The sequence below is a fragment of the Ahaetulla prasina genome, chromosome 2, assembly GCF_028640845.1.
Source record: "Ahaetulla prasina isolate Xishuangbanna chromosome 2, ASM2864084v1, whole genome shotgun sequence".
In the NCBI taxonomy this organism is placed as follows: domain Eukaryota; kingdom Metazoa; phylum Chordata; class Lepidosauria; order Squamata; family Colubridae; genus Ahaetulla; species Ahaetulla prasina.
In genome coordinates, this window is record NC_080540.1 from 84,607,982 (window position 1) to 84,633,501 (window position 25,520).

The following is a 25,520-nucleotide window of genomic DNA, read 5'->3' on the forward strand; positions in this document are numbered from 1 at the left end:
GCGGAGAACGTTTGCAAGCCAACCGCAGCAAACAAACGGGCGGTAACAGAGGACCGGGCTGAGCTCACAATCCCGTAACAATCCTACTATCAAGGGCGGGCTGCGGCATGGAGAAAGGGGCGCAGGAGGAAGCCCCAAGAGAGCAGCACCGGCTTCTGCATTCCACGGCTTGGCAGAGCACTGCCTGCATGGACCATCTTCTCCTGCACCCTTTGCCAGGACAGGGGGGCAGGGACCCGCACCTTCTGCTGTTCCCTCCCAAACAGGCTCCCCAGCACCATCTCCTGCACCCCCTCTCTCCCAAACAAAGTGTTTTGCACAAGGAACAGAAACTTCCACAGCCTGGGGAAGGGGGGACCTTTAAAGAGCAACAACATGTTTTGGAAGAGCAGATTTGTCTTGGCAGGCAGCTTTCCCAGCCTGTCCTTGGGACGGAAACTGGACCCTGTGAAAAGCAGGAAGAGGAGGAAGAAAATGGGCACCAGAAAGGGTTACAAGTGAAAGCGGAGGAGCGTGAGCCAGAGAACCCATTACTCTTTATGGGAAGTAGCAACAAGAAAAAAAGACGAGAGCCTAAAACACTTACAAACCGTCTCAGCGGCAAAGATGAAAGTAGTAGCAGTGTGAAAAGTGTAGGGGAAGTCAAATTGGGGAAAGTTGAAGAGACGGAGGAGATCAAGAAGGAGGCAAAGTTGAAAGAAAACTGTGATGCCAAAGTCTTGGGATCTGCAAAAGAAGGGACCATCAAAACTGAACTGGTAGAGCCTCCTGAGGAGGATTGCAAAGGGAGGGAAGAAGTGGCATCCAAGCCTCCACCATCTTCCAGTGGTCCTGGTCACATTAGCCAGGATGTTAGTTTGTCTCAACCTATCGGAACACAGCATTCTCAAGAACTGAAGATTCCTGTTACACTCCATCCAGTCCCTCCAGGGGCTAGGATCCAGTTTCAGGGACCACCTCCATCTGAGCTTATAAGAGTGACTAAAGTGCCAGTGACACAAGTGCCCCTTAAAATGCAGTCCTTGCTGGAGCCTTCAGTCAAAATTGAAACTAAAGATGTCCCTCTCACAGTACTACCCTCAGATGCAGGTATTAGAAATTAGTCAGAATTTATCATATTAACCATAAGCAGTTATGCATAAACACTGGATTGAACAATAAGAGTTTGCTATTATTTCAAGGTATAAAACAGTGCACCCCACCCCTCAAACTTTGAGTCAGCAATTCATGTACAATAGTGCATATTCCAGTGCATGAAACTATAAATACACAGGGATTATACTTCTCAAATTGTTTTACAGTTTGGTGTAGTGGTTAAGGTGCTGGCCTAGAAAGCAGGAGACTGAGTTCTAGTCCCATTTTAGGTATAAAAGCTAACCGGGTGGACTAGTGCCAGTCATATTTTTCTGAACCCAATCCCCCTCACAGAGTTCTGAGGAAAATAGAACAAGGAAAGTGTATTATGTATGTTTGCTGCCTTGGATAAAACAACTGTTCGGCAGAGGCAAAGAATACTAAAACAGCTTAAAATGTAATAGGTTTGTGTGACGCTTCAAATTTGATTCCAAAAGATGCAACTGCTTTAAAAAGCTAAAGACTAGTGCTGTATTTGTGCTCACACATCTCTGAAATTGAATAAAAAATGCTGCACGGGCCTAAAATCTTAACATTTATTTTAGGATTTAATTTCACAGAGTAAAACCTATATTACCAATTCATAAAACCCTATTTATAATAAAAGAGTTAGGCTTTTAAGTATCAAATTTGTATAGCCACCCATATCTCAAATGTGACTCTGGGCAGTGTACAATAAAAGCAGAATGATAAAAACATATCTGAAATAACAAAAACAATAAACCAGGGGTCTCCAACCTTTGGGCCGTGGGCCACTACTAGGTCATAGCCTGTTTGAACGGGTAACCCTATTTAGAATAAATTATACTAGTCTTGAGTGGGAGAGGTGACCAGACCACAGATAATTGTGATCAAGGAAGTGGTACAATCAGGAATAAAAAAATTCAGCTATTTGCTATCTGTTTAGGAGGAGCTAGAATAAGTGAATAGTCCTCCATTTTATTGTCACAATCCTATAAAACAAATGAGGTTGAACAAGGAGCAGGTAATGGTTCATTCAGTGAATGTCATAGCTGAATATAAATAAGAAGTTCATTCTGAAGTCTCACATTCTAACATCTGTATAAATCTGCTAGTTTGGTATCAAAAGGCAGAAGTTTTATTATTCCACTAAGGTATCTCTGTATTTTTGTTTTAAAAAAAAACATTTTTCTATGTCAGCTGAATTTAGCTAGATTGCTAATAAAATGCCTTTTCAATGATACATAGATGGAATCCTCAATTATTTAATACGATTGTGGAAACAGTGATATAAGTTAAAAACAAATTGTGAATTATATTTCATGGTCAATGAGAAAGAAGAAAACTATGTTCTGAGTTCAGCTTTATGTTTTCTTTTGGGGGGATATGCAGTGTTTATCATAGATTAACATGAGCCAGAAATATTCTGTCTTCCACCACTAAAGCCATTTATGTATAATGTGTGTGTGTGTATTTCACAACAGCTATATGTTGATTATATGACTGTCCATAAGAGATTTTTTTTAAAAATCTGTCTGTTCCATAAGTGTATTACAGTATAACATGAGCAAGAAAAATCAATATAGAGCTACATGAAGACGAGTAGACTCTGTCATATTGAGTTAGGAAACAAAGAGGAAAAATATCTCCTGTTTGTAATATTGTGAAATAATATTCTCCTAATAGAAATCCTGAGTGCAAGCATTTATTTTCATTCTTACTCATATGCGAAAAGTTAAACACTGAAACTTCCACATGGCTCATCACGAAAAAGGAACACCTTTACCCAAAACTAAAGAAAAACTGGCTGACATTGAAAGTGGTCCAGTATTAGGATATGGATCTTTTTTAGACTCAAACACCACAAATGTAATCATCTTATTATCAAGTAAATAAACCTACTCTTGAAAATATTTTTAAAATTTATAAAATTACTCTTATTTGGGGAAGACATATTTATAAAAAGCATTTCTTATCTCCGTGGCAGAGTTATGTGTTTTTATATGCTAAAGATCCATTTCTGGCAATTTTTTTGTGGGAAAGTCTATTACCTGAATTTCTGAAGTACTATCTGCTATTCAGTATAGCTAGATAATATATTATTAGACAAAAATCGGTCATTATAAAGCAATTTTAAAATGAATGAAATGAGCCTGAAAATTTATTAATGTTTCTTTCAATGTATTTTAATATGGAAGGTGTTATATAAATGAACACTTTTACGTGAACTTCGTTGTACAGATTTTGTTTTGCTGTAAACTGAAAATTAGATACTTGTTCCAGTATAAAACTACAAAAAAATAATTTCAAGTACGCTCAGAATAAGTGGGTTAATGGAAATATGGGTCTTGAAGGGGGACAACATTATGTGTTCTGTATGAATGTAAAAATTATTCTTTTCATTTAATATTTAAGTATTGCCAAAGATATTGGTGTTATGGCCAAATCATTGAAAAGTCACAGATATGTTGCAATAATGAAAAAATAAATCCACTGGATGGATTAGATGCAGATCTGGCTTCCAGACAGAAGGTTTCTTATGTTTGTGTAAGTTTGTAATCATAATTAAAATATGATCTAAAAGTCTACAGCAGTTTAAAAACAATGTCATGTAATTGTTATTTCAACATTCTTGCCACAAAATTAGAAAAGATGCAGAACAAAAATTCTTAACTACAGCGTAAAACGGTTGGACTTTTCAATTAAGAAAAAATTGAAATTGTTTATATTGATACAATACAATTTCATACTATGGATAAACAGATAGAGATACTAAATAGGATTTGTTACATTCGTATCTGTTCTATTTTTTCTCCCAGAAGCTATTAGGGTGTTTTCTCACACAAAACTCTTTGATGTGATTTTTGCTAAGAGATCCTACTGGCTTGTTGACGAGTTGCAAACATTTGAATTCAGGTGTCTCTTAGTGCTTCTCTTATCTTGCAAGGAGCTTTCCAAGTGATTGACAGTTGCATTTAAGAAAATAAAAGACACTGCTTCACCTACCCTAGTACTTCTTGAAAATTTGGAATTTGTTTTCATGAGATACAGTGTTGCTGGCTTGTTTAGAAGGGAACTGGTAGATTCCTAGATTGTAAATTTAGTGACAGATGTGATACTTAAATTGGATTTCAAGGAGTTGGTCGCTAAATAGAGATGAGGGACTAAAAAACGGCCCTGGGCAATTGAGAAGAAACATTTGTCAAGATGCTCAGTTAACAAGCCTCTGACCAGAATGCTATTCATCTGGTGATAACCTGGTTATCTGGAAATGTTTCCCACTGATTTCAATGGAACTTGCTCCCAGAAAGAAGCCTGATCCATATAACATAATATGATTTGTTTTGGTATTGATTTAGCTTATTTATTTCATTCTATTTATATGGCTGATATCTGGCCAGTTAGCATAGCTTAAAACACCAGTGCAATAACTAGCTCATTAGCAAAAAAAAGAAGTAAAAAGCAAAAATAGCAACCAAGAGCAGATCATGCTACAATAGATTAACAAGACCTTACAGACCTAATTATTCTGATCTTCATGCCTGGGAAAACAGCCAGGTTTTAAAAGCTTTTCAAAAAGCCAGCAGGGTTGGGGCAATCTGAATCTTAAGTGAGCAAGCTGTCTGAAGGGTAGGTGATATGAAGGAAAAAGCCAGTTTCCTCGACTCTACTCAATGACATCCTTTAATTGGTGGCATCTGGGTTGTGGTATGATTTTTAGGCTGTTGTTAAAGAAACAGCGTGTTTTCTGAGCCCAACCAACTGGCTTGTTCAACAAATCATGGTATATAGCAATAGCAATAGCAAAAGCATTTAGACTTATATACTGCTTCGTAGTGCTTTTACAGCCCTTTCTAAGCTTACAGAGTCAGCCTATTGCCCCACACAATTGAGTCCTCATTTTACCCACCTCGGAAGGATGGAAGGCTGAGTCAACCTTAAGCCGGTGAGATTTGATCTGCTGAACTGCAGCTAGCAGTCAGCTGAAGTAGCCTGCAGTACTGCACTCTAACTACTGTGCACCTCGGCTCTGTATAGCATAATGTTAAGCCAGTAGGGCCATGTAGTATATGTTTTTATATCCTGATTCAATATACATTTATAGCCATGTCTGCTTTAGTCGCAGGTAAACTTAATTTAGAAACAAAACACCAAAGAGTCTTAGAGTCTTATTGACAAAACAAAAAGTATTTTTACTTCTGAATAAATGTTTATAGCTTTTCATTCAAATGTGGAATATTTTAAGATAAAACAATCTAGCAGAAGTAAATTTGTTGCACATGCTTCTTTGTTTGTAGACGAATTAAGTATTACAAAATATTTTGGAGCTCAATTCTGTTAATATCTACTCAAAAGTAAGTCATATTGACATGTATCTTAGACTTTGCAAATGATAACCATTTGCAGAATAATGTTTTATTTTTATTTATTTTTATTTATTTATTTATTTTTGTCACAACATCATACAAAAAGATTATATAGTATATACACATATAAACATATATAGGAAGAAGAAAAGAAAAACAATAGGACAGGAACAGTAGGCACGTTTGTGCGCTTATGCACGCCCCTTATGGTCCTCTTAGGAATGGGGTGAGGTCAATAGTAGAAAGTTTTAGGTTAAAGCTATTAGGATTATGGGAAGAGACCACAGAGTCAGGTAAAGTATTCCAAGCACTGATGATTCTGTTGCAGAAGTCATATTTTCTGCAATCTAGATTAAAGCGGTTTACATTAAGTTTAAATCTATTGGTTGCCCTTGTATTATTGCAATTAAAGCTGAAGTAGTCTTTGACAGGAAGGACATTACAATAGATGATTCTGTGAGTTAAACTTAGGTCTTGTCGAAGGCGACGGAGTTCCAAGTTTTCTAAGCCTAGGATTTCAAGTCTGGTGGGATAAGGTATTTTGTTGTTTTCAGAGGAATGGAGAACTCTTCTTGTAAAATATTTCTGGACACGTTCAATTGTATTGATGTCAGAGATGTGGTGAGGGTTCCAAACAGGTGAGCTGTATTCTAGAATTGGTCTAGCAAATGTTTTATATGCTCTGGTTAGTAGTGTGGTGTTTTTGGAAAAGAAGCTACGCAAAATTAGGTTTACAACTCTTAGAGCTTTTTTTGCTATGTAGTTGCAGTGGGCTTTGGCACTTAGATCATTTGACATGAAAACTCCAAGGTCTTTAACGGGATGGGGGTCGTCTGTAAGGTAATGTCCATCTAGTATGTACTTAGTTTTAGAGTTCTTTTTTCCTATATGTAAGACTGAGCATTTGCTGGTTGAAATTTGGAGCTGCCAATTTTTAGACCAAGCGGTTAGATGGTCAAGGTCGTTTTGAATGATAGAAGTTCCCTTGAAAGATCTGAGAACATCCTCCAGAATAGTCATGTAACAATTGAAGCGGGAGAGGGGAGAAGTTGCTAAACATTGTTTCTCATCCTGACAGAAATTTCCTGACAATGAGAACAATTAACCAGCTTTCCTCCAAAAGTTCTGAGTGCTCCATCACTGGAGATTTTTAAGAAGAGATTAGACAGCCATTTGTCTGAAATAGTATAGGGTCTCCTGCTTGAGCAGAGGGTTGAATTAGAAGACTTCCAAGATCTCTTCTAACTCTATTATTCTGCTATTCTCTTCGTTGGGATGAGACTCTTTGTTGGACTGGATTAGAGCAAAGGCACGACTGAACAGGGGAAACCTTTTACCTGTTTAAACAATGAATATCACTCAAAATCAGTATGCCTAGAATATGATATAATCTAAAACCCAAGTATCTTAATGTAATTTTCATTTGTTAAATGGGAATTATTTTCATGCAAGTGTCTGCAGCAGGTCAACCATAACATTTAATTGGGAATAAGTGTCCTGGATGACCCATCGAAGTGTACCATCAAATGGCAATGCTATAAGAAAGTTATAATGAGACTAAAGAACTCCCACTATAGTCTGTGCTGGAGCTATGCATGTAATTCTTGTAGAAATCAGTTTAGTCGTTTTGATGTCAAATGTAATTTCCATAATATTTACATTTTATCAGATTTATATTTCTCTTCAATCATACATTCTTGGTGGCTCAATAATTAAAAATAATAAATAATAAACAGTAAACATAAAAATATTACGAATATATAAATATGTTACAAACGCAAAATAATATTAAAAGCTGTCCAAAAAACTCATTTTTAGCTTTTTCTGGAAAACACTTAATATTGGGGACAAGCGAACCTCCAATGGAAGACCATTTCAGTGAGCCAGCCCCAACATGGAAAAATAATGCTTCTGGACTTTAATTCCCCTCCCCTTTTGAAAATGGGGACAAACAGCTCTTTCTCCTGGCTCAAAAGTTGTTGAGATGATTCTAGTGGGGAAATGCAGTCTTGCAAATAATCCAGCAGCAAGCCCTAAAGGACCTTATAAGTTGAGACTCACACTTATTTTATTTATTTATTTTTATTTATTTATTTTATTTATTTTGTCACAACAATATATGTAGGTATCATACAAAAAGATTATATAGTATATAAACACATATATGAGTAAATATAAGGAGGTATAAGCATATATATATATATATAGGAAGAAGAAAAGAAAAACAATAGGACAGGAACTGTAGAACTTTAAATTGGATCTGGGAGGTAATAGAAAGCCACTGCAGGACACACAAAATAGATGTGACAAATTCCTATTTGTAAGTACCCGTACCTGGGCCACTGCATTTTGTACCAACTGAAACTTCCATTAACATCGTATTCCTTTCAGTATATTTTATAGCTTTCACGATTTTCCTTCCATACAATTCCACAATTTAAACATAACTATTGGACCATCAATAGCTATGCTTAAATTGTGGAATTATATGGACAGGAAAACCTAATCTGATCTCTGCTCTTTTTAATCCAGGGTCGCTTATTGAGATGGGCAGCTATGCAAATAGACTGCATAAGTTAAAAAAATAAATCTGTAGTTCCCCATTGAACGGCATGTATGGTACACTCTTAAATATAGTGGACACTGTGAGACTTAATTCTGACAAATCATGGATAAATGGATAAACTTGTGATGTTCATGATGTAATTAGTAAATTCTAAGAGTAATTTACAGAGGGAAACATGGGATATTGTAGAATTGCAACCTCATACAAGAGCATGCTTTTGTTTGTTTATTATTTTTATCACTCAGTTTAGAGTTACTTACCCCAGTGTCTAGTTAGATTCAAAAAATGTATGCAGAAGTCTTGTAACCACCTAGTGAATTTCCAATCCCTGTGCCATCTTGCAAATTGTTCCTGACAATCTCACTTAGTTCAAATACAGTTTGCCTTGTGACAAAGAGGAAGTCAAAGTTGCCCCAAACTGGTAGAGAACCTGCTCGTTCTTTATGTAGTTACTAACATTTACCATGCTTCATGTAGTGAGAGAAAGAATTAGTTAGAAAATCCAATGGACTTGTATAACAAGTTTTTTCCTCTTTTTCTATTTCCAACAATTCCTTCGAGGAGGTCCCCAGTCTAAAGCACATAATTCTCCAAAATATCAATGCAGAGCCTGAAGATGAATAAAGGCTCCAGGAGGAATCATACTCCTATCTCTTCCATATGCATTAGAAAAGGAAATTACACAATCCTCACTGTCCTATATCATCTTATAATTTCACTTTACAATAAGATCATATGATACTTGCCAAAAATGGCCCTGTACTAGTCACCAAAATTCATAATCTACAGCCAGATATAATAATCATAATAATTAGAATTTAGAATTTGGGGTGTGTTTGAGCCTAATGTTTGCATTTGTTGCCAGAATTAAGCAGTATTTTCAGCAATTGAGGTAGAGAAAAGCCATTTTATTATTAATTGTTAGGATCATACTTCAGTGCCCACAGAATACCTCAGAATTAGCAGTATATTCCACCCATCCCTATATTACCTAAACATTAATATTACTTTATCGTAGGGATACCAGACACTCCGTTCAGCAAAGATAGAGATGGCCATGTCAAGCGTCCTATGAATGCATTTATGGTATGGGCAAGAATTCATCGGCCAGCCTTAGCCAAAGCTAACCCTGCTGCTAATAATGCCGAGATCAGTGTCCAGCTTGGATTGGAATGGAACAAGCTCACTGAAGAACAAAAGAAACCTTATTATGATGAAGCTCAGAAGATAAAAGAAAAACACAGAGAAGAATTTCCTGGTACTAGAGAGACAATTATTTATACATTTTTAATAACTGATTGCCATTAGGTAATCCACAGGTTCATGCATGGAAAAATGGTGTTTAAATATAATCATTCAGGAAACAGAATCCTGCAAGATTAAAAAAAAAACATAGTATGTATAAATAATGAGGAAAATTCCTTCGTTTTTTTCTGACTTATATATCTTCTCCCAAAGACATACAAGTAGCCAAATGAATGGTGACATTATGCCACCACACACATAGATCAATCATTTGTATATTAGTATGAGCACTAAGATTTTCCCATTTTGTCAAGTGGGATATATTTAGGATATGGAAATAATTATTTATTAAACTTGTAGACTCTCAGTGGCTCTGGCAGTCCACAACAATAAAAGAAAGAAAGCCTCAACTTTTCTTTCATCTGTCTTGTGAATGTGCATTTCCACTGATTTATGTAAACCTTGTTAATTATTTGAAATTACATCTGGGAAAAAATAGTTTATTCAACAAAAGGCATATGTTAATATTAATTAACCCAATTATATTAATGCTGATAATTTCTGCTGATGTTCCTGTTTTAAATGTATAAACTCATTGCATGTCTTTGTGTTATTCCCAGTGAAATACAATTCAGATAATATAATTTCCAGGGCTCTGATTTTATATACATGTTTTAAAAAATAATCTGAAGCTAAATTATGTAATACTAAAGCAAATATAATGAATAATAGAATAAGAAGGGCATTAATTCTATTTAGTATTAGCAGAAATAATGTTTTATTTAACAAAGTTGGGATTCTGTCTTGATTGTAAAGTTATGCCACAATCGGATGAGAATATGGATGGCATGAATACCAATTTGGTGTAGTGATTAAAGATACTGAGTATGAGTAATAATCTTGCACAAAGCAACTGGATGACTGGGGCATTTCCTTTCAGCCCTAAGAAGAAGGTAAAGGCAAACCACTTCTGAAAAATGTTGCCAAGAAAATTGTAGGGGCTATGCCTTCGCCAGGACTCCAAATTGACTCTCATGTTTGTATATAACTCAAACCAAAATCCATGGTAACTAGAGGTATTACAAATAGAAAGAAACAGTATCTCTCTTTCCCTCTGAGAGATTGTAAGCTTCCTATTCATATTGTACATATATATGTGTTCTTTTGCAAATATGATTTTTTGACTTAACAGCAGAGACGTTTATGTTACTGTTAATAATGTATATCTTCACTAGGTAAGAATTTTCAAAAGAAATTCTATCTTTCAGCTGGCGTACTCTTTAACATTTCTGCAGGTTGGGTTTACCAGCCAAGGCCTGGCAAAAGGAAGAGGTTTCCATTGACTGTCTCCACTGTATTCTCGGGTACAACTCAGAACATCATAGCTACAAGTCCAATGACGGCCTCTACTGTCTTTACTGGGACTTCTCAGAGTATTATTACTACAAATCCAACTACCATTTATCCTTTCCGATCACCTACCTACTCTGTGGTTATACCCAACGTACAGAACAGCATTGGACATCCAGTCTGTAAGTTCATTTTCTTTGTTTATATGAATTATTTAAACTGGTTTGAAAGAGGAATCAAAGAGGCTATCGGTGTTAAAATTGAACAGCCCACTCTCAACAGTGGGGAAGGGATAGGACACATCTCCTGTTTACTGTGCAGCCCTTTCAACAGTCCCAACTCCGTTCCACACTCATTGGTACTCATTGATTCAGGTGACTCTGAGGATCCAGATTAACCACCAGATGGTTTAATGACCCTCATAGTGGGTGATTGCAAACAGTATAAATCCTTTCCATTCCCCACTAGTTATTTAGAACTGAAGAAGCTTCTTGGGTGAGATGTCTTGAAGAAAAATCAAATAAGTCCAGTTGCCTTTTTGAAAGCACCTTTGGAATAAGAATTTTAATTCCTATAAGCACATTCATAGCACGGTTTTGTAGAAATATTTAAACTAGCAGCTAAATATTGTGCTTATTGTCTGCATCAAGTTAAACAAGCTGATAAAATATAACCATACTTTTATAAGCTTTTTTTCAAATGTGTAAATTTGATTCTTACTAAGTAAAATCGCCTTTAAGTGAATCCACATGGTGAGACTTACATAGTATCAAAATTTTTTGCCACCAGCCTGGAATGAAACAATCTAATGAACAAATTTCCCAGAACTCCCAAGATAAGAATTCCAGAAAGTACGTTCTTTTCGAATGAAACGCATATAAGCAATTTCTGACAACAACACTCTGGTCTGTTTCTTTTTTCCCCCCCTTTTTTTCTTTTCTTTTTTTTCTTTTTCTTCTTCTCCTTTCCCCCTCTTCTATCTCTATCTTTTCGTACCTACTTTCTTCCTTCACTCTCTCTACTCCTCTCTCCCTTTCCATTCCCTTCTGAAATGGCAGCTGAGCAGCCCCGATTTCATTTCAAATTATTTCTATTTTTTAATTACATATCTTCAATCATTTCTGTACATTAATAATCCTTCATTTTCCATCCCCTCCCCCTTCCTTCCCCTCCCTCCACTCCCCGAGACTTCCCAGAACAAAATACAGGGTATAAAATTAACAATCATAAATTGAAATACAACATAAATCATAATCCATAGTCACTCCTCTCTCTAAAACCTTAACTCCCCTTCCAGAAAATACATTCTTCTTCCAGTCCATTATATATCAGTCCATTCCACTCCTAAAGTCTTCAGAATCTTCCGATTAAATTGGTATTTCCAGTTCTTCGATAAAGTACATAGTTTTTAATATCCAGTCTTCATCGATCAACACCAAAACAGCATTCCATCTTCCAGTATTCATCAGGAATTCTTCTATAATATACCTTTCTTCCTTAACAGTCTCTCAAAAATAATTCATATTTCCAACTTAAATTCTTAAATTTTACTGTGCAATCTCCAAAAATAAACAATATTCTATCTTCTCATATCTTTAATATCACTTACATACATCAAATAGCATTGCTAATCCAAAATATGTCAATTGTAATAATTAGAATCTTCAATTTACCTTACATATGTCAAATAACATTATTAAAATTACACCTATAACTTATATCCGAAATATATCAATTATAACAATTAAGTTCTGTTTAACCAAATAACAACATTACATCCATAAACAATCTCTCAAATATCATATTTAATCCAAATTCATAAATTTTACTGTCTATCCTCCAAAATTAAACAATATTCCATCTTCCCATTTCTTTGTACCTCACATATATCAAATAATATCCCTAAAATTACATCTATAATTTATATCCAGAATAAATCAGTTGTAAAGATTAACCATAATCAAATAACATTATTAGAATTAAACATTCTCCCTCCCCTTGTCTTCTATCTTACACATTTTCCACCATCTGCTCCCAATCAACTTAGCATCTAGCAATAAAGGATTTCCAATCTTTAATACATTGGTGTAGAAATCTCTTGCTTTAAAAACTGTATTAAGAAAATACTTTCTTCCTTTATAATTCACTGTTAAGCCAGCTGGAACCTCCCATCTAAAATATATCTGATGTTTCTTAAGCTCATCCACTAAAAAGGCAAATTCTTTTCTCTTTCTTAACATTTTAGGAGGAATTTCCTTCATCATTATTATATCTTGTCCTAATATTTGAAATTTATTTTTATAAAATGCTTGTAAAATTCCATACCTAATCTTCTTAGTTGTAAAATAAATAACCACATCTCTCAGTAATCGCTTCTGCCTTGCCAACCATTAATTAACACAATAGATTTTTTCAATATTAACTTCAAAATCTTCTGGTTCCACTCCATCTATCTGGCAAAGGCCTGAGTAAAAATCTCTTTTAAATTTTCCTGCCTGCATTCTTTTAATCCCCTCATTCTTATAGCGTATTCCATTAATCTATATTGTAATATAACCCTTTCTTCATCTGCCCTATCCACCTTAACCTGAATATTATCTATTTTATTTTCTAAATTCAAATTAATTTGATTCGTTTGAGCTTCCTTTATTTTCCTTTGCAAATCTAAATTAATTTGGTTAAGTTCTCCCAGTCTTTCCTCCATCTGAATACTAGATACCAATAATGGCGTAATTGTATCCTTTACCATTTTCATATCCCTCCTCTGCTCTTCCACGATATCTTTAAAATCCAATATTTCTTTCTCCATTTCATTAAAATTTTGATCTATTTCTAAAAGATGAGCCTCCAAAAGTTCCTGTAAAAAATTCCTTAAACCCAAATGAAACACATATAAGCAATTTCTGACAACACCACTCTGGTCTGTTTTCTCACACTTCTATAATAACTGGAACCAGAAATGTGCTTCTTTTGTAATGGCTGGTGTCATGTTATGACAACTGGCTCAAGTGAAACTGATTCTTCCAAATAAGAATTTCAGAATCTTTTTTAATTAGACATACTAAAATTAAGGGAATTTGTCGTTAGTTGCGAAGTTGTGTCTGACCCATCGCAACCCCATGGACAACGTTCCTCCAGACCTTCCTGTCGTCTACCATCCTCTGGATGGAATTTCTCCAAAGGCACACTATTTCTCCAAATGCACACTATTTCAAGTTTAGAACCAATTTATCCCCCGATGCATGGTGGAGTGTTTCTTCATTTTTTAAAAAGTTCTGTTATACACAGTTGTGGACCCAGTTCTTTCCATAAAAGGGAAGTTTGCAGGTAGCTGTCTCCTTAAATCTGTGTCAGTCTCTGAACCAACCTTTACATTACGACCATATATATCTGTTCATTGTTTTTATCAGAGTGAAAATTAATTTGCAGAATTGGACATATCCTCTACACAGTTTTCTTGGCATGAAATGGAAGTGGTCTGCCATTGCTTTCCCTCAGAATAAAATTTCCAACTCTCTAATCCAACATATCTCCCAGACTACAATCAGATATTAACCAGGATTAACCCTTTATAACTTTATAGATCACATGACTGGGTGTTGCCATTTCTTGAGGCTGATTTTCTGTTTGCTGTTGTTAGTTGTGAAGTCATGTCCGACCCATCGCTACCCCATATTACCAGTGGCATCTACCATGTGTGTACAGGTATATGTCAAAACTTGCAAAATGATGAATCTATTGTAACAAGCAGTGTCCATTTTCTTTTGACATGAAACAATGCACTTATGCACAATGCATGCCCACTAGGTTACAGATATTCATAGATGCTTTAGAAGACTGGTAAAATGTACTATAAGATGGACTCTTCATTCAATTGCCAGTTATCATGGGGTACTTCCATATCATCACTGTTTTCATTCAGTAAATCCTTAGAAGCAATGTGAAGGCCATCTGTAATCATTTTCACCTCTGCCAGTTTAGAATACTGTAAAGAGAGGGTGGGGGGCAGTTTTGGCCACAAACTGCTGCAAGTTCTGCAGTAACCAAAAATATCATTTCTTGTTCTACTCAAGTAGAAAGAAAAAAACTCAGTTTGTTAAAGAGAAAGGGGAAACTGGAAAAAAAATCTATCAATTTTACTCCTAGGCAGGGCCTATAGTAATATAATATTGTACTTCCATTTTAAGCCTGAACGCTATTGGAGTATATTTTGTATGTTCTATGGATAATATCCTTCATATTCCACCCATGCCTTTTCTGCCTTTTAATACAGAGTTCCCCAACCTTTCCGAGTTGCAAGCCGGGAGCGGGGTAGGGGTGGGGAGCAGGGGTGAAATGCTCCCGGATCGGACGGGATCTTGCAATCCGGTAGCGATGGCGGCTGCAAAAATCCCTGGCCCCACCCCCCTGCCTCTGCTGAGCCACACCATCTGCAGAGGTTTTTTTTTTTACTTTTAAAAACCGGTTTTGCTTCAGCCGAAACCTGCCTTTAAAAGTAAAAAAAAAGCCTTTGAGGATCCCGTCCCTCAGCTGAGATCGGCAGCCTTTAAACTTAAAAATTAAAATTAAAATTAAAGGCTACTCTGGGGATCTCACCTGAGTTCCTCATCAGCAGAACCTTAAAAAACATGTTTTCTATAGAAAACATGTAGAAAAACTCCTTTTAAAAGAGTCTAAGCCACTTACCTGATTACTGATCGACCTCATGGCTCTGCTCACAGCCCGAAAGCCCCAGTTTTGCTTTTAGCACAAGACAGAACTAATCTAAACTTAGCTAATCTATTTCACCACTGAGTGATTAATGCTGTCTGGCTGAGGAACTCTGGGAATTGAAGTCCACAATAAAATAAAATAAAATAAAATAATAAAATAAAATATTTGTGCAGCTTTCTGAAATTTGGTGTGTTTCTGTAGTGTTTCACTCTAACTACACAAACACACAAAATCTCAAAAAGCTGTATGTGGTATTTTGTGTGTGTGTGTATGTGTGAGGTGTGTGTGTGTAAAGTGTGAAAATTGGTTTTTGAGCTTTTTGTGGCTGTGTGAAGTGTGAAGTGCAGCTGCTTTTACATTGTGTGTGAGTCAGTTGTATTGTGTTGTGTTGTGTGTGTGTGAAGTGTGAAAGTTGGTTTTTGGTACCTCTTATTTTTTTTATACTTTGTTTATTATTTTTATTATTTATTGTTATTGGCCACGCCCACCCAGTCATCTGACCACCAAGCCATGCCCACCAATTAAGCCACGCCCATAGAACCGGTAGGGGAAATTTTTAGATTTCACCCCTGGCGGGGAGTGAGTGAGGAGGGAAACGGGGGATGGTTTTGTGAGAGCAGCATGTGCGTATGTGCACACACATTGCTCATATGAGTGGGACTGTGTGTGCGTGCACACATGCACAACAGCCAGCCACTCACATAGCCCAGTTGTGAATAGGCCACGGCCCACAAGTTGGGAACCCCTGTTTATTAAAAACAGGATATAATTTTGATATGAGCAAGAAATTGATATACGCATCGAATCTAGTCATAAAATAGGTTATTTTCACTTTAGAATTTAGATATTTTTTTATCATCTGATTAACATCAAAGAAACAAAAAAACTTCTTTTAAATGGTGGGTTATTTTTTATTTGAAATTACAAAATAGCACTTAAATCAAGAAAAAACCAGCTAAGACTCACATTCAGTAAGCCTTGTTTTCTTTTTTGTTCCCAAGCCCCACCTACAATTGTATTATTAAAATTCAGCAATAAAGTAACATTTCCTCTTCCTTTAAAGGAAACTGGCTCAAAACTAATTGTGTGAAACTTAAACATACATATTTTTGTGTAAAAATAAAACTCCTCAAAACACAAACATACTCCAAAAGTTCAGCTCTTCTGTGCTAAAAGAATTCTCCACCCCTGCTAGAATACAGTCTAAAATTAGGTTTCTTTAAAGTATAGAATGGATGGTGAATATAAGATTTACTGCAGATATTATAAAAATGTGAGAAGAGGTGTTAAGATCACCTGTTTGAATCAACCTCAGTATCGAAATCACACCACTATTTTTTTTCTATCCTCCTTGAAAAAGTTAATTATCTCCAGAAGGAAAAGAGCTAGAAAATTGAAGAACTTGAAGAACTTTACTACTATTGTGAAATCCTAAATATCTTTGGATATTAAGATAACAGATACAGTACTAATTTGTTTCTCTATTTGATAAATAAAGAGCCAGATTGGTGAGAGGTTAAGATGCTGGTCTAGAAACCAGGAGACTGTGAGTTCTAATTCCCACCATAGGCAGAAAAGCTGGCTGGTGACCTTGGGCCTATCCCTAACTCACCACACAGGGGAAAATAGGAGGGGGAAGGAGTGTTAGGAACATTTGCTGCCTTGAATTACTTATACGCAGTAATAAATGTGAGATAAAAATCAAATGAAGAAATCATTCATGACTCTGAACAGCATACAAAGTTTAAAATACAAAAACAATTGGATAAACTGTTTCACCTCCTACCTCAAAACAATGCTATTGAGCACTGCACACCAGAACAACTAGACATAAGAACAGTTTTTTCCCAAAGGCCATCACTCTGCTAAACAAATAATTCCCTCAACACTGTCAAACTAGTTACTAAGTCTGCACTACTATTAATCTTCTCATTGTTCCCATTACCCATCTCCTTCCATTTATGACTGTATGACTGTAACTTTGTTGCTGGTATCCTTAAGATTTATATTGACTGTTTCCCTATGACTATCATTAAGTATTGTACCTTATGATTCTTGACGAATGTTATCTTTTCTTTTATGTAGTCCGAGAGCGAATGCACCAAGACAAATTCCTTATGTGTTCAATCACACTCGGCCAATAAAGAATTCTATTCTATTCTATTCAATACTACAAAATAACCAAAAACATAACAAAAATAATTTTAAAAAGTTAAAACAAAATCAACCTTTAAAAACAAAACAAAAACCCATAATCTGCGGAACAGTGTGCTCAATTTTCCTAGCAATCCATGTTTTCAGGTTCCCAGGCCAGCCATGTTTTCAGACCCTTTTAGACAGCCAGTACTGTTGGGGCCAATCTTACATCAAAAGGAATAATATTCCAAAAGGTAGGCGCTTAGCAGATAAACCTTTCCTCCCTGGTCCCATTAGATGCCATTCCTTCACGAATAGGCCTCTTCACATGCCTTTCCTGCTGGATCTGTTGGTTAGGTGTGATTAGAGAGAGGTGTCCTTCAAATCAACCAGCCCCATGCCTTTTTATATTAAACAGCATTAATCAATAAACTTTTATTGTTGATAATAGTAATAAGTTTCCAAAAATAGAAGGAATTTTGAGTTTTCAGATTAACAGATTTAAGGAATTATACTTTAATAATTCTTTATCTATTTTGTCAAGGTATAATTGCATAGTACAATTTTTACAAAAGCATAGGTTATAATATAGTCCTGCATATATTACTTACAGAACACATGTAATGATTTTTTTTATGTCTTTTGTCACAACAGAATACACAAACAATTGTTATAGATAAAACAACATATTTTGAAGAAAATATATATATGTATAAAAATATGCATCAACTATATCAATTTGATATGATGAAGGGAACAATAGGACAGGAACGGTAGGCACTTTTGTGCTCTTATGCACGCCCCTTATAGCCCTCTTGGAAATGAGGTGAGGTCAATAGTAGACAGTTTTTGGTTGAAGATTTTGGGATTTTGAGTAGAGACTATGGAGTCAGGTAATGAGTTCCAAGCATTAACAACTCTGTTACAGAAGTCATATTTTCTGCAATCAAGTTTGAAGCGGTTGACATTTAGCTTGAATCTATTTTTTGCTCTTGTAATATTGCGATTGAAGCTGAAGTAGTCTTTTATAGGAAGGATATTGCAATAGATGATTTTGTGTGTTAAACACAGGTCATGTCGAAGTCGACGGAGTTGTAAGTTTTCTAATCCCAGGATTTCAAGTCTGTTGGTATAAGGTATTTTGTTGTTTTCGGAGGAGTGAAGAACTCTTCTAGTAAAATATTTCTGGACTCTTTCTATTGTATTTATGTCAGAGATGTGGTATGGGTTCCAGACGGATGAGCTGTATTCAAGAATAGGTCTGGCAAATGTTTTGTATGCTCTAGTTAGTAGTGTAGAGTTTTTAGAAAAGAAGCTGCATAAAATTAGGTTTACAACTCTTAGGGCTTTTTTCGCTATGTAGTTGCAGTGAGCTTTGGCACTAAGGTCATTAGATATGAGAACTCCAAGATCTTTGACAGGGTGGGGGTCATCAGTTAGGTAATGTCCATCAAGTTTGTACTTGATATTAGGGTTCTTTTTTCCAATATGTAAGACTGAGCATTTGCTGGTTGAGATTTGGAGTTGCCAAGTTTTAGACCAATCGGAAATTAAGTCGAGGTCTTCTTGAAGGGTAGAAGTATTATTGGTGGTATTAAATAGTTTGACATCGTCAGCAAAGAGAACATAATAACTTGAGATGAGGTCGCAGAGATCATTTATATATAGTATGAAGAGTGTTGGTCCAAGAACACTACCTTGGGGAACGCCACTTTTGACAGGAACAGGATTAGATATAGCGTTGCCAATTTTCACACATAGTATAATTATTATTTGTTGGCAAATATTTTGTAGTAAAATTAAATAAAGTAAACTTTAAATAAGAAAATACTATTAATATGAGTTTCTCAGTTATAACTGATCATTTTCCTTCTCCAAAGGTGAAGCCGCTTCTACTATCCAGCTACCAGCTCCTTCTGCTCAGCATCCAGGCCCTATTACCCTGTTCCAGCCAAGTGTAGGAAACACAACACCATTAGCTGCCTCAACTGCAAACCTGCCAATTCGGCCAGTCCTTCAGCCTCAACGATTTGCTGCACCTTCCCCAACAGAAGCTCATCGTGTATCTTCAGGAACAAATTGCTCTATAAAGAGATCCAACCAGATTTCTATTGAAAGCTCAAGCAGGACCCCAAATAATACAAGCACTACTCACCCTAGATACAGTGTCTCAAATAGCCAACCCCCCAAGGAATACTCAGGTGTTTCTTCATGTTCTAGAAATGGACCCATTCCTCAAGCACCACCTATCCCTCATCCACACGTTTATCAGCCTCCTCCCATTGGTCATCCAGCAACTCTCTTTGGAGCTCCTCCTCGATTTTCATTTCACCATCCTTACTTTTTACCAGGACCTCATTATTTCCCATCAAGGTAATGCAACCACATACTTGCATTCTGGAATAGGTAATTAGACACACTATGCCAAGGTTTGCAGTTACTGTTAGCAAAAGTGCAATAACATTAGACAATTTTCCTTCTGTTTTCCCTCTGCTTCCTTTCATATGGAATTTCCATGCATTCCAGTCTGCTGAAATTCCAAATTTTCCAGTCACCATAGAGGCTTTTAAAGATTTTTTCTCCCATGTCTAGTCTTTTAAACCTAACTAGTACATTATTGTCTCTTTTTAAGTCTTTATTAGAAAACATAAAATAAGACCTTCCAAGTAGAAAAAACAAGTCAGAATCATCATACTCATGTAATTATTAAAACAAATCTTTCCAAGAGACAATCTGAATGTTTGGGGCTCTACCCAACAGTTTTTGATTAGAGACCTGAAACCCCAATGGCTCAGTCTCTGATTTGCACTCTTGATTTTTCTTAAGTTAGGTATAAACCCATTACAATCGGGGCATGTATATATTTTTGACCTGAATCCACTGTCTTCCTCGAAAAGAAGACTGGATGATGGTACTGGTTGTGGTGAAATTCTGATATATATCAGTCGATCAAGGTGACAAATACCTAATTTTCCTGTCTCCCATTTTTCTTACAACAACTATCTTCTAAGGTGGGTTGGGCTGAGAAAGAGTGATTCGCCCACAGTCACCCAGCTGACTTTCATGCCTAAGTGAGGCTAGAACTCATAATCTTCTGAGTTCTAGACTAGCATTTCACCATGACACTAAGCTGGCTGAGTTTTTAGTTCTCTTATATAATCACTTCTGTGCTGAACTCAGCCATCTGGCTAAGTATATGGTAAATGTACAAGCACAGATTGTTCAATAAGCTACAGTGGTTGGTACAAGACAGTAAACCATAAAGCATGTTGTACATGTAATGTCTGAATTTATACAACACACTAAAACAGAATAAAATATACCTTAGATTTATGTGAACCTCCCCTTAAGTCAATCTTTCCTTGGTAGACGACTACCACTTTTTTAACCTTCCACAAGGGTCCACTGAACAGTGTGATATGGAAAGTACCCAGTAAGAAAATGAGAAACGAGCAGAGTATTCTAATTTTAGCTAGCTAGCTATGTTCTTATTCTGGAAAAGGATATCCTTATCAATGTTAATGATAATTTCACTTCGGGGCTGCTGTAGTGCATGTTGTGTATAGCATTTACAATCTGGCAGTTACTAAAAATCGGGGCAGGATAGGTCAGAAGAAACGTTAAGTAAAATTTATTCCAAGACAAGCTTGATTCGTGGTAACTTTATTAATTTACCCATCTGGGATTTTTTTTATTCCCCAGTCTAACTATCACCTCTGGTATCCCCTCTAATCAATATGCCCTGCCAAGCCTATAGAAGACTGTCCAGATTCTGTCAATTTGTTGAGAAAAAACTTGCATTTATATTAAATGCAAAGGGGGACTGTTAAAAACAAAAGTCTGTTTAGCTTGTATGGCTTGGTATAAGAGTGCTTTTGTTTATTGGATCAATCACCTGTCTTGTTAGTATTTAGGGTTTTGCAGTATAAGACATGAGCCTCAAGACAAAAATAACTGCCAGTGAAGGTAAATATTATAGCAATAGTGCTTAGTCTTACGGTACAGGAAGTTTTAAAGAAGAGATTGGATAACCATTTGTCTGAAGTGGTGTAGGGTTTCCTGCCTAAGGAGGGGGGTTGGACTAGAAGACCTCCAAGGTCCCTTCCAACTCTGTTATTCTGTTTTCTGTTTTCTGCTGCTCCACAATGCTTTACAGCACTTTGGGCAGTTTATATCATATTGCCCACAACAATCTGGATCCGCATTTTACCAACCTTGGAAGGATAGAAGGCTGAGACAATATTGAGCCCATCAGGATCAATCTCTCGGCTGTGGGCAGGATTAGCCTGCAATACTGCGTTCTATACACTGTGCCACCAGGGCTCATTATAAAAGCCCAACATTTTGAACTGATTTCAGAGATGAACTTAGTTTGTTACAATATAGAGGAGTTGGGGGGGGGGGAAATGAAATGCAGAATACAAGATAATGGTTATCTTAATGTTAATCATAAAGTCCCAGAACTACATGAGTTCCTTTACTCAATGCCAGGAAGTTATTTGATCAACAGCAACTTTTCTGTAAATTGCTAAATGTAATCAGCACAATACCTCACCTACTTAATTTGCTTCTGATATCTAATTACATGTTCCCTGTATGCATTCAAACCTTGTATTTCTGTATATGAGTGTATATATCTGTGTTTATGATAGATATTCAAAATGCTTCAAAAGTGCAATTTCAGTTTTGAAACAATTTACACCCCATTCAGTCTATTTATCCATCCATCCTTCCATCCATCCATCCAAATTATCAGGAGCTTGAGTTGAAGGAGAATAGAGATACATACCCATGCATACATGCATATATGTATGTACTAGTCAACATTTCATGTAAATAATAAAGCAGACTATATGGCATTAGTTATCATCATATAATTTTTAATTGCCTTTAATTTTTATTTAACCCTTTCTATTTAAGTTCAGGATGCTGCTGGGGTGTTTATTGGTTTTATTTATTTTATGTCACCCTAAGCTATTTTATTATTTTGGGATGAATGCTATACTATACATTCATTAATTAAATCAGCTTTTATTAAAAGTTGGGGTAAGTGGCTGAATTGTCCTATCTCTGGCTTGATTTCTATTCTGTAGAATTACCCAGTCAATATTCTACTTTCTGCGTCTATAGACCTTGCAGCAATGCAGCTATAGACCTCAAAAAGTTGTTACAGAACTGTGAATTTAAATGTGATTAGAAAATATACGGGGAATATCTATAATATCTTTAAGTAAACATATAAATTAAATATTAAATTACATTAACAGAATTTAAATTAAGTGAACTTTTTATCCTGCTGCAAACTGTTCCTTCTATTGAAAAGTAAAATATTGTTTTCAGCCTGAAAGAGAATGTATCTTTCTATTAGTTTAACTCAAGACTTAAATAAAGACCTGCTATGCAGGTAGTCCTCAACCTATGACTACAGTTGAGTCCAAAATTTCCAAGGCAATTATTAAATGAGTTTTGTCCCCATTTTATGACCATTTTTGTTAAGCAAATAACTGCAGTTCTTAAATGAATCAAGTGACTGTTAAGCAAATCTGGCTTCCCCCATTGACTATGCTTGTTGGAAACCAGCTGGGAAGGTTACAAATGGTGATCACATGACCTCAGGACCGTACAACTGTCCTGAATACATGCCAGTTGCCAAGTGCCTAAATTGTGATCACATGACCATGGGGATGCTGCAGTGTCATAAGTGTGAAAACTGGTCATAAGTCTCTCTTTTTTTCAGTGCCATTGTAACGTTGAACAGTCAAGTAAACAAATGATTGTAAGTCATGAACTACCTATATGTGTTAGTAGTAATATATCAGTCCTATGGCAAAGCAATCGAAGTAACCTTTTTTTCTTTGTTTTGATGCAGCACATGTCCATATAGCCGGCCTCCTTTTGGCTATGGGAATTTTCCCAGCTCCATGCCTGAATGCCTTGGCTTTTATGAAGACCAGTATCAAAAGCACGAGGCCATGTTTTCTGCCCTGAACAGAGACTACCCTTTCAGAGAATATTCTGATGAACACACACATAGCGAAGACTCCCACAGCTGTGAGAGCTTGGAAGGGACATCCTATTACAGCAGCCACAGTCAGACTGAAGAGGAGTATTTAAACCCTATGCCACAGTTGGACATTGGGGCCCTTGAAAATGTTTTTACAGCCACCCCTTCCACCCCTTCTAGTGTACAGCAAGTCAACGTGACTGATAGTGATGATGAGGACGAAGGAAAGGTGTTGAGAGATTTGTAATTTTTCAGATCAAATCTAGCATACTTTTTAAAACATGAAATAAAACATGTTCCTCATATAACACTATTTTAGTCAGTGTTATCTAGAAGGCATAGTAAATCTAGATTGTTCCAAAGTTTTTATGACACATGGGAGACTTCCTGAACCAATGTATCATCACAGGTACTGTATCTTTTTATATTAATTTTGCATAGTCTGCTGATCAAGGCAGCTCTTAAGATGGTGAAAGACTTTTTCATTTAGTTACCTCGTGCCTTTTAGCTGAATGTTATGGGTAATGTTTCCAGAAACCATGTGAATAGTGTACCTTATTGATTCTACTTTCAGCTAAATTTGATTTGTCAACATTTTCCATTTGAAAAAGTGCACTGAAGAAGTTTGATAATTAATGAAATCAGGGCATTGCCCTATATATCTTGCGTCATGCAATGCTAGAAGCAACATAATTGTGTGCAACTTACCACATTTTTAAAAATCTGTTGAGCAAATACAGACCTTAATTTAAATAGAATCATATATTTATGATGGGAAACTTCATTTTCCTATTTCAGTCTCTGTTCCTTGGTGACATGGTGAGATTTTAAATTTTATCAAGATAAAAAATGTATTTATTTCTCTGTTGTGCCCATGGTGTGCACACACTTTGTTATACATAAGTCAGAGTTGTCAGATTTTAAAAATCTGGCCTGTGTTAAAAATAGTTATTTTTAAAAAAGCAACTACAGTTGTTCCAGAATCTAATCTATATTTATGCTGAAATTGCTATGTAATTATCTGGTCTGCAGCCCCTCTTATGGTTTAACTTATTCCTCTGCAAGAACAATTCATTTTTAACATCCATATAAATAGAACAGTTATATAATTCTAAGAATAAGTAAGAATCAATCTAGCTGTCAGTTGTATACAAGCAGGTTATGATTCTACCAGAATATAAGTAACAATAATATTGCAAATAATAAATTTTAAAATGTAGTGCTTCAAAAGTAGTTGTAAAGAAGATGAGACATTACTAAGCTATTTGTTCATGTTACAAACCAATTTTATAGCTACACTTTTCTTTCTGTTTTGGGGAAAGGGGCTGATAGTATAGATGTTCCATTTTTGTTATGTTAAAATAAAATCACATGAACTGTATGTTGTTACCTCTCTATATTGTGACAAACAATGAATTATGACCTTTACTTGTATGTATATGATAAGGTCAAATGTGGTTATCAATTTTAATATTGCTTGGAGGGATTTGTTTTAAGGATAATCATACAAAGGGTATGCTCTAACTATTGTAAGTTGATTGAAAATGTTAATCCTTTTCATGACATTTCATTTAAATTGTGAATTAGCTTATCATATGTATTAAAAGAGAATAGCCCTTATTGGACAGAAAAAAATGTAAAGAATGAAAAGGAAATTATATACTTGATTGGTAATTTTTGCTAACGATCATAGTACTTTTGCATCAGCACTAATATATAATGCTGATGTCATTTAGAATACCTGATATATTCTAAACATATACTTCAAATATGCTTTTGGGGGAAAGTTGGTCTTCAAGAATTCTTGTGAGCAAACGTGCTATGGTCCAGGGAAAAAAAAGTCTGTGCAATCCCGTCTAACACAGTGTACAATTGTTCTTTTTTGTTTCCTTTACAATATGTAAATACCACAAAATAAATAGCAGCACTAAAAGGACAGGTAAGCAGAGGCCTAGCCAGATCTTGAACATCCTAAGAAAAGTAGAAGAATCCATGTAAGCCAATTCTTCCCAACCTACAGTCCTCTAAATTTGTTAGATTATAA

The 25,520-nt window shown here is 35.8% G+C and overlaps 1 protein-coding gene across 4 annotated transcripts; it reads left to right on the top strand.

The window, feature by feature from the left end:
* Nucleotides 1-100: 100 nt before the first annotated feature.
* On the top strand, nucleotides 101-25,067 carry SOX30 (SRY-box transcription factor 30). 4 transcript variants are annotated; one of them, XM_058170887.1, is made up of 5 exons: nucleotides 101-1,089; nucleotides 9,047-9,286; nucleotides 10,542-10,805; nucleotides 19,353-19,845; nucleotides 23,342-25,067. In XM_058170887.1, exons 1-5 carry the CDS (start codon nucleotides 108-110, stop codon nucleotides 23,721-23,723), a joined length of 2,361 nt encoding a protein of 786 aa, XP_058026870.1. In that variant the 5' UTR covers nucleotides 101-107; the 3' UTR covers nucleotides 23,724-25,067. The 4 variants fall into 4 exon arrangements, with proteins under 4 accessions (XP_058026870.1, XP_058026871.1, XP_058026872.1 ...); XM_058170888.1 differs by having other exon boundaries at nucleotides 10,569-10,805; XM_058170889.1 differs by lacking the exon at nucleotides 9,047-9,286.
* The last annotated feature ends 453 nt before the right edge of the window (nucleotides 25,068-25,520 follow it).